The sequence below is a fragment of the Mustela nigripes genome, chromosome 14 (genome assembly GCF_022355385.1).
Source record: "Mustela nigripes isolate SB6536 chromosome 14, MUSNIG.SB6536, whole genome shotgun sequence".
Lineage (NCBI taxonomy): Eukaryota > Metazoa > Chordata > Mammalia > Carnivora > Mustelidae > Mustela > Mustela nigripes.
The window spans coordinates 106,302,736-106,319,476 of NC_081570.1; the positions used below are offsets into that span (position 1 = coordinate 106,302,736).

At 46.0% G+C, this 16,741-nt stretch overlaps 1 protein-coding gene across 1 annotated transcript; it reads left to right on the top strand.

The window, feature by feature from the left end:
• Positions 1 to 2,546: 2,546 nt before the first annotated feature.
• PSMD4 (proteasome 26S subunit ubiquitin receptor, non-ATPase 4) lies at positions 2,547 to 13,266 on the top strand. The gene is made up of 10 exons (XM_059376122.1): positions 2,547 to 2,644; positions 8,809 to 8,949; positions 10,181 to 10,295; positions 10,688 to 10,774; positions 11,001 to 11,069; positions 11,241 to 11,456; positions 11,847 to 11,955; positions 12,122 to 12,253; positions 12,338 to 12,405; positions 12,985 to 13,266. The coding sequence occupies exons 1-10, from the start codon at positions 2,619 to 2,621 to the stop codon at positions 13,153 to 13,155; spliced, it is 1,134 nt and encodes a 377-aa protein (XP_059232105.1). The 5' UTR covers positions 2,547 to 2,618; the 3' UTR covers positions 13,156 to 13,266.
• Positions 13,267 to 16,741: the final 3,475 nt, after the last annotated feature.

Genomic DNA, 16,741 nt, shown 5'->3' on the forward strand with positions numbered 1-16,741 from the left:
GGGGGAAGCAGGCTCCCCGCTGAGCAGAGAGCCCGATGCGGGGCTCGATCCCAGGACCCTGAGATCATGACCCGAGCCGAAGGCAGCGGCTTAATCCACTGAGCCACCCAGGCGCCCCGGGGAGTGTGCTTCTTCCTCTCCCTGTGCTGTGCTGTTCCCCCTACTTGTTCTCTCTCTCTCTCTCAAATGAATAAATAATTTATTATTTTTTTTAAATATATATATTTTTTAAATTGTACTAACTAGGGGCGCCTGGGTGGCTCAGAGGGTTAGTAGTAAGGCTCAGCCTTCGGCTCATGTCATGATCCCAGGGTCCTGGGATGGAGACCCACATCGGGCTCTCCACTCAGCAGGGAGCCTGCTCCCCACTCTCTCTCTGCCTGCCTCTCTGCCTACTTGTGATCTCTCTCTCTGTGTCAAATCAATAAATAATATAAATAAAATATTTAGAAAAAAATCAATAACTAAACACAGGTCACAATCTATTAAATATCTGACTAAAGCTGAGAAGGTGACACTTCCCTGCACAGGGATCATGTGTCATGGTTTTCCATAACAGTGATGACATTCCAGAACATTCACTTCCTTGTTCCTTTGTGTCTTCGTTTACTTACACATTTAGAAGAATACTGACTTAGTTATCCCTGATGTTCAACTTGTCTTTGGAACTGCATTATCCCGATTAAACCAGAGCATTTTTTTGTTGTTGATGAATTTTATATTTTATGAAATATCCCTCTCCTGATCTGATCTCAGTATTTGTGTTGTTGTTTTGTACAATATTAATACACATGCTTTCTGTTATTACTATTGCCTGGAATATTTTTTCACTCTATTTTTACCTTTTTCAAAAAGATGTGTTTTTTTTATTTGACAGAGAGAGAGAGATCACAAATAGGCAGAGAGGCAGGCAGAGAGAGAGGGAGAAGCAGGCTCCCCACTGAGCAAGGAGCTTGATCCCCAGGACCCCAAGATCATGACCTGAGCTGAAGGCAAAAGCTTAACCCACTGAGCCACCCAGGTGCCCCACATTATGCAGCTATTTTTAAAATGTATTTCTTGTCTTGTTTGCAAACTATTTTGGTTATGTTTGAACTTGTCACTAATTATTTTTCTTATTTGTTTCCCCTTTCCTGTCTATGGTTATTATTGATGGTTTCCCCCCCAATGATAGATTTTATTCCTATTCAAGCTCTAATGGTTACCAATAACTTCTGAACATATCTATTAAAACCAACATTTAGAGGTATCTGGGGGTGGCTCAGTTGGTTAAGGTTCAGACTCTTGTTCTCCTCAGGTCATGATCTCGGGGTTGTGAGATGAAGGCCTGGGTTCGGTTTTGTGCTGGGGCACTGGGAGAGAGGCTGCTTAAAATTCTCTCTCTTGGGGCACCTGGGTGGCTCAGTCAGTTAAGCAACTGCCTTTGACTTAGGTCATAAATCCAGGGTTCTGGGATTGAGACCTGCATTGGGCTCTCTGCTCAGTGGCGAGTCCGCTTCTTCTCCCTCTCTGATCTCTCTCGCTTTCACTGTCTCAAATAAATAAAATCCTTAAAAAAAAAAATTCTCTTTGTCTCCCTTGCCCCTTCACCCCCTCTCTAAAACAAAACAAAACAACACAGAACAAAAAAAAACATTTAAAAAAAACCATCTAGGTAATATCCAACACTCCTCTCCCCCATCTCCAAGTATGGTGTGCTGTAGCCACGCCAGGTGTCTTCCTCCTTTCCCCCTTCTCCAGGAGACCTGGGATTTCCAGATTGGGGGGGCAGGGGCGGTGGTGTGTGTGTGTGTATGTGTGTAGGGAAAGGTAACCCGAAGCATTTTTTTCTTTTTTTTTTCTTTTCTTTCTTTTTTTTTTTTTAAGATTTTATCTATTTATTTGAGAGAGAAAGCACCAGTGAGGGGAGGGAGAAGCAGACTCCTGGCTGAGCAGGAAGCACAAATCCGGAACTCAATCACAGATTCTTTACCAACTGAGCCACCCAGGCGCCCAATCCAACACATTTTTTAATGTTATTTTTCACTAACAAACCAAAATGGTTTACTAGTTTGTCTCCCATTCTTTGGGAGATTAGTTATAAAAGGATTGATTCGCCAAACCTGATGTGTCAGGCTCTGTACTGGCTCAGGAATTGCAAAGATTAAGACACCATTCCTGCCCTTAATTAAATGGGAGAGAGATATATATTCAATTCTGGAGGATAAGGACTTAGTGGTTAGGTGCACAAAGCGCTATCCCGAAGCGTCATAGCTGAAACATGAACAATCCCACCACTTTCTAAAAATGAAGATGCTGGCAAACACATCCACAGCAATTTCAAGAGTTCCTCCCTCCACAGCTTCTTTTAGATCCGCCACCAGGGAACTCAGTCAGAGAACCTGAATAACAGGGAGGGTAGGGGGGACTTCTTTCTGTGTGTCACTTCAGATTTCCGGCCGTTTCCTACACAACTTTTTATGTTAGCGGCGCCTACAACTCCCAGAGCACAACGCGGCTGGAAACAGAAAGAAGCCGGTTGAGCGAGGCCTGTGATTGGTGGTGAGCACTGGGCCAATGGGAGGAGTTGTTGTTTGGCAGTCTAGAAGAGCCGGTCTGGGAGGGAGGAAGGTGGCAAGATGGTGTTGGAAAGCACTATGGTTTGGTGAGGATTTACCTCGGGACCCATGGGGGGCGGGACTGAATGAGGGGGCGCTTGTCGCGCTGAGGCTGGGTGGGCTTGGGGTGGAGGTGGGGGACCGATCGGTGAGATGCGGCCCTGGGCCCGGAAGGAAGGAGCCCCATTGACTCCCTGAGTCATCCCAGGGCCCGGGAGAGGAGGACAGGTCCGGAGTACCTCAGTACCCCTCAACCCTCGGACAGTCATTGACTGGCCGATCCTTGCTTCTTCGCTCTATTTTAGCGTCGTCTCCCCTAGACTAGCCCCAAGTCTGCTGTCTGTAGGGAGTGTTGCTTCTCAGACTCATCTGCCCTGCTCTCTTCTTTTCAAAATAATGGATATTAACAAGAGAGATTGTAAATCCTTTCTCTGTCCCAATGGCTCATGTCTGTCTCCATTAACTTCCCCTGTATTATTTTCAGAGGTACAGCTTATAAATTGCCTTCTATGTGTCAGGCATTAATTTACGTTTTTTCACTTAAACTTCACAACACTTGTAGGTAAATATTCGTCCGTTTTACAGGTAATGATACCGAGTCTCAGCAATTTTTTTTTAAGATTTTATTTATTTATTTGACAGACAGAGATCACAAGTAACCAGAGGCAGGCAGAGAGAGAGAGAGAGAAGGGGAAGCAGGCTCCCCGCTGAGCAGAGAGCCTGATGTGGGGCTCAATCTCAGGCCCCGGGGATCATGACCTGAATGGAAGGCAGAGGCTTTAACCCACTGAGCCACCCAAGCGCCCCCCGAGTCTCAGCAATTTTAAATGACTTCCCCAAAGTCGCAGCGCTAATTGAGTGGGGGAGCCAAGATTTAAACCCTAGGCTGTCTGACATTAAAACTCTTGCCTGCTGAGCTAGCCCTCTTCTTCAGTCTCAAACTTATTATGAGTTGGATTATTATGTATTTTATTATTACTGTCTTACTATGAGTTGGATTTTAGAAGCAGAGGACACAGACTTTTGCAAGATTTCCACAGTTTCTTTGAGCGATGAGAGTAGAATATAATAAGGAATAGTATACAAACACAGAAATTGCCTGTTGGATGGAACAGCCACCTAAGAGTTTCTTTTGGTGGGGTGGGGAAGGATAACAGTGCCAGGTAAATTTGAATTCATGTGAACAGTAGTTTTTAATATAAAAGTGGCTATAAATGTTTCCCAAATATTGCAGGGGATGTACTTATACTAGAAAGTTATTTGTTAATTATCTTTAGTTAAGATTTAATTGGGAGTTCTAGATGTTTATGTTGCCAAAGCATGTTAGAATAGAAAAAGGACAGGATCTGGAATCCAAAGTCCTGTGTTTTCTGCTACTTACTAGCTGCATGTTCTTGAGAATGTATTAAATCTTTCACTGGGAGTAATCTTAATCTCCACTTGCCTTATAACACAGGTAGGTAGAATGTTTGTGACCATGCTTTGTAAACTGTATAGCACTGTACATCTGTTAGTCGCAGTGTACCTGAGAAGTCCTCAAGAGGGAATTTAAGAGGGGCCTTGAAGGGACTTTAGCAGATGTTGAGGAGAGACCATGACATGTAGAGGGTAGGGTAGAAATTAAGCTGCTGAAGTGTAAATGCCCAAGGTGTGGTTAAGGATTAGGAAATAGATTAGTGTGACTTAGTTTTAAGGTTGTTGGTTTAAGGTAGTTTCTTTTTTTGAAGGGTAGAAAACCACGAATGTTGAGCTCAGAAGGTTGGACTTTGGTACCTTTCAATAGAGGACTTCTGGAAGAGTTATGAACATGGTGCAGGCAGAGCCGTGTAAACCCGCATACAAAATGGGGTTTAAAAATATTGGCCTGGGGACACCTTGGTGGCTTGGTGAAGTGTCTGGCTCTTGAACTCAGAGTCCTGAATTCAAGCCCCTCCCAGCATAGAGCCTACTTTAAAAAAAAAAAAAGACTATTGGTTTGTCTTGATGTATAGGAGGAAAGATTATGTCCAGAGAGACATATGGGTGGCCAGTTGTAACAGCACAGGCACAGGGGCGCCTGGGTGGCTCAGTGGGTTAAGCCTCTGCCTTCGGCTCAGGTCATGATCTCAGGGTCCTGGGATCGAGGCCCACATCGGGCTCTCTGCTCAGCAGGGAGCCTGCTTCCTCCTCTCTCTCTGCCTGCCTCTCTGCCTGCTTGTGATCTCTTTTTGTCAAGTAAATAAATAAAATCTTTAAAAAAAAAAAACAAAACAGCACAGGCACAGAATAGTGAGGAGACCCACTCCTTTTTTTCTGTAGAGATTCATGCTCTGCTGTGCATCAAAATCCTGCAGAGGAGTTTATTAAAAATGGCAGGTATTTGACTCCGTTTTCCATTTGCAGAGCCAGATGCCCAGCCAAGAAAGTCCAGGCATCTGTATTCTTTTTAATTTTATTTATTTATTTATTTAAGATTTTATTTATTTATTTGACAGAGAGAGATCACAAGTAGGTGGAGAGGCAGGCAGAGAGAGAGGGGGGAAGCAGGCTCCCCGCTGAGCAGAGAGCCTGATGTGGGGCATGATCCCAGGATTCTGGGATCATGCCCTGAGCCGAAGGCAGAGGCTTTAACCCACTGAGCTACCCAGGCGCCCCTGTGTTCTTTTTTAAATGAAGACTTTATGGAGTAGCTGGATAATTTCACGAGCCCTTATTTTGAGATGGATTTTTGTTGGGAAGAATTGTATATGGTTGAGCAAAAGTAGTCAAGAAATAGATATATTGGGTGCCTGAATGGCTGAGTTGGTTGGGCAACCGCCTTCTGCTGGGGTCATGATCCCAGGGTCCTGGGATCGAGTCCCACGTCGGGTTCCTTGCTCTGTGGGGAGCCTGCTTCTCCCTCTCCCTCTGCTGCTCTGCCTGCTTGTGCTCTCTCGGTCTGTCAAATAAATAAAATAAAATCTTTAAAAAAAAAAAAGAAATAGATATATTATTCAATTCATATAAAGTTCAAGATTGGAGAAGCTGAACTTTTTTTCTAGGGATACATACCTAGGTGTTAAGGCATCTTTGTTTTTAATACCCCCATACTACCATCACCCTCCCAGTGTTCTGACGCAGGACAGGGTGTGAGCCCTGCTCCCTGTTCTCCCTACCTCTCATGTCCCCATGCTCACTCTGACGCCTTTCTTGCAGGCCTCATCCATCTGCTGCTCTTGCCCACAGTCCTTCTACTTAGTAGCTGTTCCAGCTGGATGGTCCTCAAAGCCTCCATTGTTTTTTATGTTTGGACTCACTACTGTATTTGAAGCAAGAGAAGCTGTTGCTTCTCTGCTGGGAGAATAAGCAGAAACAGTGTATCAGAGAAAAAAAGAATATAATGAATGGTCAGGAGAGTGAGCCCTTGACCTCTACATAGATGGAGTTTCCACAGGAGAACTAGTCCATGTTTCATGCTTATTGTTAGGCACTGTGCTAAGTACTTTCTATGAATTTCATCATCAAAGCAATCCTGAAAGCCTACCCTCACCTACATACAGTAAAGCCCATTTTAAAGATGAAGTAACTGGGCGCCTGGGTGGCTCAGTGGATTAAGCCGCTGCCTTCGGCTCAGGTCATGATCTCAGTGTCCTGGGATCGAGCCCCGCATCGGGCTCTTTGCTCAGTGGGGAGCCTGCTTCTCTCTCTCTCTCTGCCTGACTCTCCGCCTACTTGTGATTTCTCTCTCTGTCAAATAAATAAATAAAATCTTTAAAAAAAAAAAAATAAATAAATAAAGATGAAGTAACTAGAGTTTAGAGAAATGAAGTAACTTCCTCAGGATCATAGTATTAATAAAGAAGAGATTGGGTATTTGAACCTGAAACTGAACTCCGCCCTTTACTCCCTTTTCTGTTTCTATCATTAGTTTCTTAATTACCTCTCTTCATCATTTTTGCTTATATTTATTGCCAGTCAAACGATATTAAAGAAAAAGATTGCACCCACCCATATATTTTTTTTAAGATTTTATTTATTTATTTGTCAGAGATAGAGCATGAGTGGGGGAAGGAGCAGAGCGGGAGGGAGAGAGAAGCAGACTCCCCGCTGAGCAGGGAGCCTGGATTCAGGGCTCAATCCCCGGGGCTCCAGGATCATGACTTGAGCCTCAGGCAGACTCTTAACCCACTGAGCAACCTAGGCATTTCCCCCCAGCCCGTATTTTGTTTGCAAGTGGAAATGAAGTGTCTCGTCTGGGACAACATTGCTTCTTCCCAGCAGTACAGATGGAATCCTTGATGATTAGAGTGCTATGAGATCTCAAGTCATCAGGAATCGATCCTGTTTGAGGCTTGAAGTATAACTCCTTCACTTTCTTTTTTTTTTTTATAAACTTTTATTTTATTTTATTTTTTAAGATTTTATTTATTTATTTGATAGAGAGAAATCACAAGTAGTCGGAGAGGCAGGCAGAGAGAGAGAGAGGAGGAAGCAGGCTCCCTGCTGAGCAGAGAGCCCGATGCGGGACTCCATCCCAGGACCCTGAGATCATGACCTGAGCCGAAGGCAGCGGCCTAATCCACTGAGCCACCCAGGCGCCCACTCCTTCACTTTCTTGTCTCCTTATGGTCTCTGGGGAAGCCAGAACTTGTATTTCTTTTTTTTTTTTTTTTTAAGATTTTATTTATTTGGGATGCCTGGGTGGCTCAGTTGGTTAAGCAGCTGCCTTCGGCTCAGGTCATGATCCCAGCATCCTGGGATCGAGTCCCACATCGGGCTCCTTGCTCCGCAGGGAGCCTGCTTCTCCCTCTGACTCTGCCTGCCACTCTGTCTGCCTGCGCTCGCTCTCGCTCGCTCTCTCTGACAAATAAATAAATAAAATCTTAAAAAAAAAAAAAAGATTTTATTTATTTGACAGAGAGAGATCACAAGTAGGCAGGCTGGGTGGGGAGGAAGCAGGCTCCCTGCTGAGCAGAGTCCCAGGACCCTGAGATCATGACTCGAGCCAAAGGCAGAGGCCCAACCCACTGAGCCACCCAGGTGCCCTGCTTGTATTTCATATTATCTGGATTTCTTAGATTGGGAAAAACTGTAAGGATAAAAGATGTGAGAGCCCACTTCCATAGAACCTCATTTTTACAGTTTGGTCCAGCTGCCAAAGCTGGTAACATTTAACCAGATGATTGCTTTGTGCTTTTCTGCACTCATTGCTGCCGAGCATGTATTATATTGTAAATATTTTCTACCCTTGAAATACTTTTTTTTTTAAAATGGATTCTTAAAGATTTTTATTTATTTGACAGGGCATAAGCAAGGGGAGCAGCAGGCAGAGGCAGAGGGAGAAGCACCCTCTCTGCTAAGCAAGTAGCTTGTTGCGAGATTTGATCTTAGAACCAGGGAATTGTGACTTGAGCTGAAGGCAGACGCTTAACCAACTGAGCCACCCAGGCGCCCGAGGAATAAATCTTGAAGGCAAATTTAGAATATTCATCCATGACACTGCTTAATAACATTGAATTGCAGCTTCTAAGAAGGTGATTGTGGTGCTTGAACAGATTGCAACCTTTGATGCTTATCAGAATCATCTGTGGAATGGAGATTTAAAATCTATTTCCTGGGATGCTTGGGTGGCTCAGTCAATTAAGCATCTGCCTTTGGCTCAGGTCATGATCCCAGGGCCCTGGAGTCGAGTCCTGCATCTGGCTTCTTGCTCAGCAGGGAGCCTGCCTCTCCCCTTGCTTGTGCTCCTGCGCACACATGCTCCCTTTTTCTCTCTCTGACAAATAAATACAATTTAAAAAATAAAGTATATTTCCTCCTTTCGTCTTTATTTTTTTTTTTTTAAGAAAGGTGGGGGGTAGAGAGAGAGGGGGAATCTTAAGCAGTCTCCTCACTGAGTGTGGAGCAAGATGTGGGGCTTGATCTCACAACTCTTGAGATCATGACCTGAGCTGAAATCAAGTGTGCTGCCCAACCAACTGACCCACCCTGTTGCCCCTCCTTTGATCATTTTGAGTCAGTAAGTCTGGTGTAAGGCTTGGAAGTCTGTGTGTGTGTGTGTATACATATGTACACATTTAATATTTTTTAAGTTGTAGGTGTTTCTGTGTTTCACAGAGACTGAGAGCCACTACTGTGCATGATAGTGTCCCTCGAAGTGTTGAAGGAGGGAAGAGGGTAGAGGTCTCTGGAATTAGAATGTATCGGAGAGATCTTACCATATGTCTTCTCTGTCTTTCTTTTAATCTGACAGTGTGGACAACAGTGAGTATATGCGGAATGGGGACTTCTTACCCACCCGGCTGCAGGCTCAACAAGACGCTGTCAACATAGTTTGTCACTCTAAGACCCGCAGCAACCCTGAGAACAACGTGGGCCTCATCACACTGGCCAAGTACATGGGGCAGAGGAGGAAGGGGTGTGGTAGGTGGGTGGGTGTTTTCCCACATGTGACCTGCTGTGGCATCCAGGTTGCTGTCCAGGTCCCGTGAAGTTGCATTTGCCCATCAGCCTTCCCAGACTACCTTCTTCCCTATTCAGAAGAAATATTAATAGCAACTTGAGTTTATTTATTTATTTATTTTAAAGACTTACTTATCTGAGAAAGAGAGAGCACAGGGTGGGTGGGGACGGGCAAGGTGGGGAGAGAAGTCCCAGAGGACTCCCCACTGAGCGAAGAGCCCCATGTGGTCAGGGCTCCATCTTAGGACCTGGAGATCAGGACCTGAGCCAAAATCAAGAGTCGGATGCTTAATCAACTGAGTCACCCAAGTGCCCTGCAGCTTGGGTTTGATATTAATCTGAATTTGATACAGTTAGGAAACTAAATCTTCTGGGGTGAAATTTCACGATGTATTTTAAAGTCAATGAAAAGTCATTTTGAGTTAAGAGTACCCGGGACCTGTATCACATATCCTCATACCCCAAAAGTAATTTGTTTAAGGAACTAATAATCCTCAAATGAGTAACCTCCCATCCCAGTATGTATGCTGTTAGCTGGCAAGCAGGTCTGGAAATGGAGCGGCGGGGAGACACGCTCACTAGCATCCAGATGTGGTGGAGGATTCTTGGGGCCCTGGGAGCAGAATAACATAAGAAGAGTTCAAGGGAAGCATTGGGAGGAAGAGGGCAAGTTTCTCGTAAAGTCAACCCCTTACTTCCTGTGTTCATATCTATTAAATACTAGATTTTTTTCTAGTTTTATTGAGATACAGCTGACAAACAATATGGCATTCGTTTAAGGTATACAACATAACAATTTGATATATATATATATTGTGAAATGATCACCACACTAAGTTTAGGTAACACACATATCTCACATAGTCAGAAAAAATTCTTTACTTTTAATGAGGACATTTAAGATCTACCCTCTAAATACTGGATGTTTGATTAAGAACAGGAGAGATTACAGTTATTATCCAGGTCTTAAAAGATGAGTTGGGGGCACCTGGCTAGCTCAGTTGGTAGAACATGAGACTCTTGATCTCGGGGTTATGAGTTCAAGCCCCATGTCAGGCGTAGAGTTTCCTTGGGGAGAAAAAAAAAAGAAAGATGAGTCAGATACAGGTTCAGAGGCACTTGTCCAGACCTGAAATCATAGAAACCCTCTCCCTACATCCCAGTGACTGTGAAGTGCTGACCACACTCACCCCTGACACCGGCCGCATTCTTTCCAAGCTCCACACTGTCCAACCCAAGGGCAAGATCACCTTCTGCACTGGCATCCGTGTGGCCCATGTGAGTCCTACTGGATCCCTTTGATTGTTCCCCCTTGCTCTGAGGCTCTGCCCCCAACACTGGTTCATTTCTTCCCTGGAGTGTTGAGCTAGAACCAGAGCAGGGAAGAGAAGTGACCGACCCAGAGAAAGGAGTAGAAAGGATATGGTGGGATGAATCCAGGACTGGTGAGGGTGGTGAAGGAAAAGACCCCTGGAATTAAGACAGCCCCTCTTGTCCACACGCAGAGGCATAGGAGGGAGGGAAGGGTGGGGGAGGGGTTAGACCTTATGTGAACATGATGGTGGACTTGAACATAGAAACCCTAAGAAAAGAAGTAGAGTGACAGAAGAGAGAGCTCAGTGGTTCCTCTGGCTCTGGCTAACCGTGAGAACTTCCTCTTCCTTTGCAAGCTGGCTCTGAAGCACCGACAGGGCAAGAATCACAAGATGCGCATCATCGCCTTTGTGGGGAGCCCCGTAGAGGACAATGAGAAGGATGTGAGTCCAGGTGACAGCTGGGGAACGTGGGAATGGGGCCCCTTGGGTCTTAGTCAAGCTGCCATAGGCATTGGGTTCATCCTTTTGGGAAAATGTGGATATGCAGAATTCAGTATTTCTGTTGGGGGCCATCGGGGGGGTTAACCGATTTCTGTATGCTTGTGAGGAGTATCCTTTCCCCTTGTGGTATGGAACAGATTTCCTCATTTCTCTTCCCTCTTCCTAGCTGGTGAAGCTGGCTAAACGTCTCAAGAAAGAAAAAGTAAATGTTGATATTATCAATTTTGGGGAAGAGGTGAGTAAGAATGGGTTGGGGGGCATGGACTTGATTTGGTTACAAACAGAGCAGTCCTTCCCCATAGCAGTGCCTGCGCTGTGAGAGAGCAGCTCCGGACAGGTGCTGAAGTGGCAGAGGATGGGGGAGCAGGGCGGGAAGGAGAGCCGCCTCCGTTCTTCCCTCTCCCAGGAGGTGAACACAGAAAAGCTGACAGCCTTTGTAAACACACTGAATGGCAAAGATGGAACCGGTTCTCATCTGGTGACAGTGCCTCCTGGGCCCAGCTTGGCCGATGCCCTCATCAGTTCTCCAATTCTGGCTGGTGAAGGTGGTGCCATGTTGGGTCTTGGTGCCAGTGACTTTGAATTTGGAGTGGATCCCAGTGCTGATCCTGAGCTGGCCCTGGTGAGCAAATGTTGACCTCAGGTAGAGCCCAGGGGTCCTCCTTTGTCCTCCTGTACTGAGGACCCACATACCACGTAGCATCTCCAGGCTTAAACCTTCCTGAACACCCTCGCTCATTTTCCCAGACTCCCTTTCGTCCCTTTTCCTTTTAATTCTGCGTGATCTCTGGGGACACCAATGTCAGACTCTCTTGTTCACTTCTCCTCATTAAACCCCAGGCTTCTCCCAAATCCTTTTTCCCTCTGTCACCTCTTACCTCCCCAGCTTCCTGCCCACGTGCATAAACCAGAGGCTGCCACTTTATGTTCCCTTCCCACCCCTCAACTGACTTCCCCAAGCGCCTGCAAGGAGGGAGGGCAGAACATCTGACCTTGCCCTGCCCTTTGCCAGGCCCTCCGCGTCTCTATGGAAGAGCAGCGGCAGCGGCAGGAGGAAGAGGCCCGGCGGGCAGCTGCAGCCTCTGCGGCTGAGGCAGGGATTGCTACAGCTGGGGCTGAAGGTAAGGGATGGGGCCAAGGGTAACCCGTGGAGTCAGGCGTGGACGCTGGAGTAGTGGTAGGGAGGCTGGGCAGCATGGGAACACAGGGGCTGGGGGAGCAGCTTAGGGGTGGGCCTGTGTGGAGCATGGCAGCGATCCTACTCTGCTGCTCCCCTCCTTTTTCCAGACTCAGATGACGCCCTGCTGAAGATGACCATCAGCCAGCAGGAGTTTGGCCGCACTGGGCTTCCTGACCTGAGCAGTATGACCGAGGAGGAGCAGATCGCCTATGCCATGCAGATGTCCCTGCAGGGTGCTGGTAAGCCAGGGCGTGGGAAGCAGTGCTTGGGCAGAGACACTGGGAAGGGAAATGGAGCTAAACGGACTGCCCTCTTTTCCTCAGAGTTTGGCCAGGCAGAATCTGCTGACATTGATGCCAGTTCCGCCATGGACACATCTGAGCCTGCCAAGGTGAGGGCCAAAAATGACTCCCCACCTCCAGAACACTTAAGGTCCATTGGTGTTCATGTCTTTAGCTCTCTAGGCCTGGAACATTCTTCAGGGTTTCATAGATGAGCTTATTGAGGAGCAGAGGGAAAGAAACACCTAGATCTACATTTCCTGTTTGTAAACCTTGCTAAGGCCATAGAATGAACCCAGTCCAGGTTGGCTCAGTGTCCTGATGTTCTGTCATTTTTCTTCCTTCTTGGTGGGAGCAGTCTGGACTGGTATATAGGGTGTTGTCTTCCCAGGAGGGTGAGAGAGAGTCTCAGGCAAAGAAGGAGTGGGTGTCTGATAGCAAGAAATCTGAACGTGATGGCATCTGTTTTTACCCTGTATGCTCAGGAAGCAAAGTTCCAGTTTCTCTGTCTGGTCACGCACGGAAGTAGGAGTCCGTACCATCCGTAGGCACTGGGCCTTCCCCTCCGTTGTCCTTTCTACACTGGGCCAGAGGTGGCGCCGCCCACAGACAGGCGGAGAGGGGCTCAGGCAGCGGGGCGCTCCCAAGCTGGCCCAGCCCCTGGCCAAGCTGACCCTGCCCTTTTTCAGGAGGAGGATGATTATGACGTGATGCAGGACCCCGAGTTCCTTCAGAGTGTCCTGGAGAACCTTCCAGGCGTGGATCCCAACAATGAAGCTATTCGAAATGCCATGGGGTCCCTGGCCTCGCAGGCCAACAAGGATGGCAAGAAGGACAAGAAGGAGGAGGACAAGAAGTGAGGCGGCGGCGGCGGCCGCGGCCACTGAGCCGCTCAAGGGGCTGGATGCAGGCTTCCCTATGTTATCCGTAATCCGTGTGACCCGAATAAAGCTTGGTAGCCTTTGTTTCTCTTTTGCTTCCAGTAGTGGTATCTCTGAGGGTGACAGAGGCGAGGAGTGCCTGGCACAAGGAGACCGTGCCCTGTTGAGTCCTCGGTGTCTCCAGCGCCTGGCCTCCTAACTCCTGACCTGCTCCCCTTCCTCCCGGCTCCACGGCAGTCTCTCCTGACTCTTCTGCCCTGGGGCTGTTTCCCTGTCTCATGAAGAGGAGCTTTGCTGAAAGTCCGTTTAGGGTAGGCTCTGGGCCACAGGACTGAGTGGAAAACAGTACTGGCCTTGAGGCACCTGGCCAGCTCAGTCGGAAGAGCATGGACTCTTGATCTTAGGGTCAGGAGTTCAAGCCCCACATAGGGTGTAGAGAATTCTGTACATACGTACGTACGTACGTACATACGTACATACGTACACACACTACTGGCCTTTGGGGACTCTGGAGTCCAGGGCAGGGCCGGCCTGGAAATGAGTAATGACACACATCAGATAAGTGCCCAAGGGACCATGAACAAGACCCTGTGAAAACAGAAAGGGCCAAGCGCTCACAGCCTCTGGGAAGGCTCCTGGGGATAATATTTGAGCCTTGTAACAGGATGAAGCACTCATCGGCCGACAGGAAAGAGATGTGCAGTTGTCTCCAGTCAATCAGAGCAAGTATGTGCTGATGGCACAGAGGCACTCGGAAGCAGTAGAGGAGCTCAGAGACTGGTTGGGCAGATGGCACGAGATGGGAATAGGCAGCAATCAAAACACTGAAGATCAGGGATCCTTGAGGCCTGACTTTCACAAGGTGGGGTATATGAAGCCACAAGATAAACATGTTATATCTCAACGCAAATGTGCAGACCCATATTTAGAGGAGGGTTTTCTTACAGGGTATAGAATAGAATGCAAAATTCAATTCACAGCAACTTCCTGAATGGGAGGAAATACTTGGCAAATGATATATTTGGTGAGGGTTTAAATATCCAAAATATATAAAGAACATCTACAACCCAGCAATAACAATTGCCTAAATGATGGGCAGAGGACCCAATAGACATTTGTCCGAAGAAGACCTAGAAATGGCCAACACATGAAAAGATGCTCAACACCAATCATCAGGGAAATCCAAATCAAAGTGCAAATCACCTATAGCTGTTGGAATGGCCAGTATCAAGAAGATAAGAAGTAACAAGTATTAACAAGGATGTGAAGGAAAGGGAACCCTCATGCACCGTGAGTGGGAATGTAAATGGGTGCCATTGCGGAAAACAGATTGGTGTTTCCTCAAAAAATTAAAAATATATACAATCCAGTAATTCCACTACTGGGTATTTGCCCAAACACAAAAATACTTGCTTAGAAAGATATGTGCACCACTCTGTAACATTATTTATAGTAGTCAAGATAATGGAAGCAACCTGTGTCCATTAGTAGATGGATAAAGAGAATAGATACAGCTATATATAGAGATCTCTCTATCTCTATAGCTATATCTAGATATCTATAAACACAAAAGCACCCTGGAATATCACTCAGCCATAAAAAAGGATGGGATCTTGTCATTTGTGGCAACATGGGTAGATCTAGAAGGTATAAGTGAAATAAGATGGAAAAATACAAATATGGTTTAACTTCTGTGTGAATCTTTAAAAAAGGAACAAACACCAGAAAAGCGGAAATGGTTCCATAAGTACAGAGAACAAACCGGTGATTGCCAGAGGGCAGAGGAATTGGAGGGGGTGGTGTGTAAAATGAATGAAGGAGAGTGAGAGACACAGGCTTCCTCATGGAATGAGTGAGTTATGAGGATGAATGTTGCAGCATAGAGAATATAGTCATTGGTATTGTAGTAGCATTTTATGGTGACAGATGGGAGAGCACCGAATAGAAATTTACAGAATCACTTTGTTGTATACCTGAAACCAATGTAACACTGTGTATCAGCTATATTCAATTTTTTAAAAATCACCTTGTCTTCTTGTTTACTGTATTTAAAGAGGTAATTAATATTTGATATAAAATAACATATATAAATCATGAAGCATAACAATAAAATGAACATATCATCTGCCATCAGTTTAAGAGTTAGAATATTCCAGGAATGCCTGGGTTGCTGAGTCAGTTAAGGGTCTGCCTTTGGCTCACGTCACAATCTCAGGGTTCTGGGTTAGAGCCCCATGTCAGGCTCCCTGCTCAGCGGGCAGTCTGCTTGTCCCTCACTCACGCTCTCTCCCTGTCAAATAAATAAATAAAAAGTCTTTTAAAAAATTAGAATATTCCTAATGTCACATACCTATGCGTGTCTTCTTGAACCCACCTCTGTGTCCTCTTCAGAGATAACAATATATTTTTGAGGATTTTAAAATAAATAGCGTGCAAGCAGAGGGAGGGGCAGAGGGAGAGAGAATCTCAACCAGAGTCTGCACTGAGCATGGAGCCCAACGTGGGGCTCAATCTCCCAACCCTGAGATCATGACCCGAGCCAAAGTAAAGAGTTAAATGCCCCATTGACTGAGCCACTCAGGTGCCCCCTCCTCAGAGATAACTATTTTTTTTTTTTAAGATTATATTTATTTGTTCAACAGAGAGCACAAGCAGAGGGAGCGGCAGGCGGAGAGAGAAGCAGGCTCCCTGGGGACCGAGAGCCCAACTTGGGGCCTGACCCCAGGACCCTGGGACCCTGACCTGAGCTGAAGGCAGACACAAACAACTGAGCCACCCAGGCGCCCCACCCTCGAACTTTTTTATTTTTATTTTTTTTAAGATTTATTTATTGGACATAGATCACAAGTAGGGAGAGAGGCAGGCAGAGAGAGAGGGGGAAGCAGGCTCCCCGCTGAGCAGAGAGCCTGATGTGGGGCTCGATCCCAGGACCCTGAGATCATGATCTGAGCTGAAGGCAGAGGCTTAACCCACTGAGCCACCCAGGCGCCCCCCTGGAACTTTTTAAACAAAACTTTCATTTTTAGGGTTCTTCAAAGTTGTTGCATGTAGCTAGCTGTTCATTCACTGTTTCTGGTTGTATTCTATTACATGCTGTGAATATACCACAATCTTTCCATTTTCCTGTTGATGGCCATCTGCATTGCACCCAGTTATTTTTGTATTAGCAACAGGATTACAGTGGAGAGTTTTGGACATCCCTCCTGATGCACATGTGTGAGAGTTTCTAGGCTGTTTCACAGAACAATGCTCAATTATTTTTCAAAGTGGCTGTATGGATTTGCATTCTTCCTGTGGTGTAAGAATTCCTATTGACCAATATCCTTTCCAGCTCCTGGTATTATTAAGGCTTCTTAATTTCTGACAGTCTAATTGGGATAAATGATAATTCATTGTGGTCTTGATTTGCATTTCCCTGATTACTAATGAGATTGAGCTGTTTATAATTTTTATTTTATTTTTTTTTTAAGATTTATTTATATATTTGACAGAGAGAGATTACAAGTAGGCAGAGAGGTAGGCAGAGAGAGAGGAGGAAGCAGGCTCCCTGCTGAGCAGAGAGCCC

Excerpts from the sequence above, each read along its gene's own strand:
- PSMD4 (XM_059376122.1), top strand. The coding sequence starts at position 2,619 with ATGGTGTTGGAAAGCACTATGGTTTG. Across the intron at positions 11,956-12,121 it reads TGCTACAGCTGGGGCTGAAG|ACTCAGATGACGCCCTGCTG; the intron begins GTAAGGGATGGG and ends TCCTTTTTCCAG. Across the intron at positions 12,254-12,337 it reads GATGTCCCTGCAGGGTGCTG|AGTTTGGCCAGGCAGAATCT; the intron begins GTAAGCCAGGGC and ends TCTTTTCCTCAG.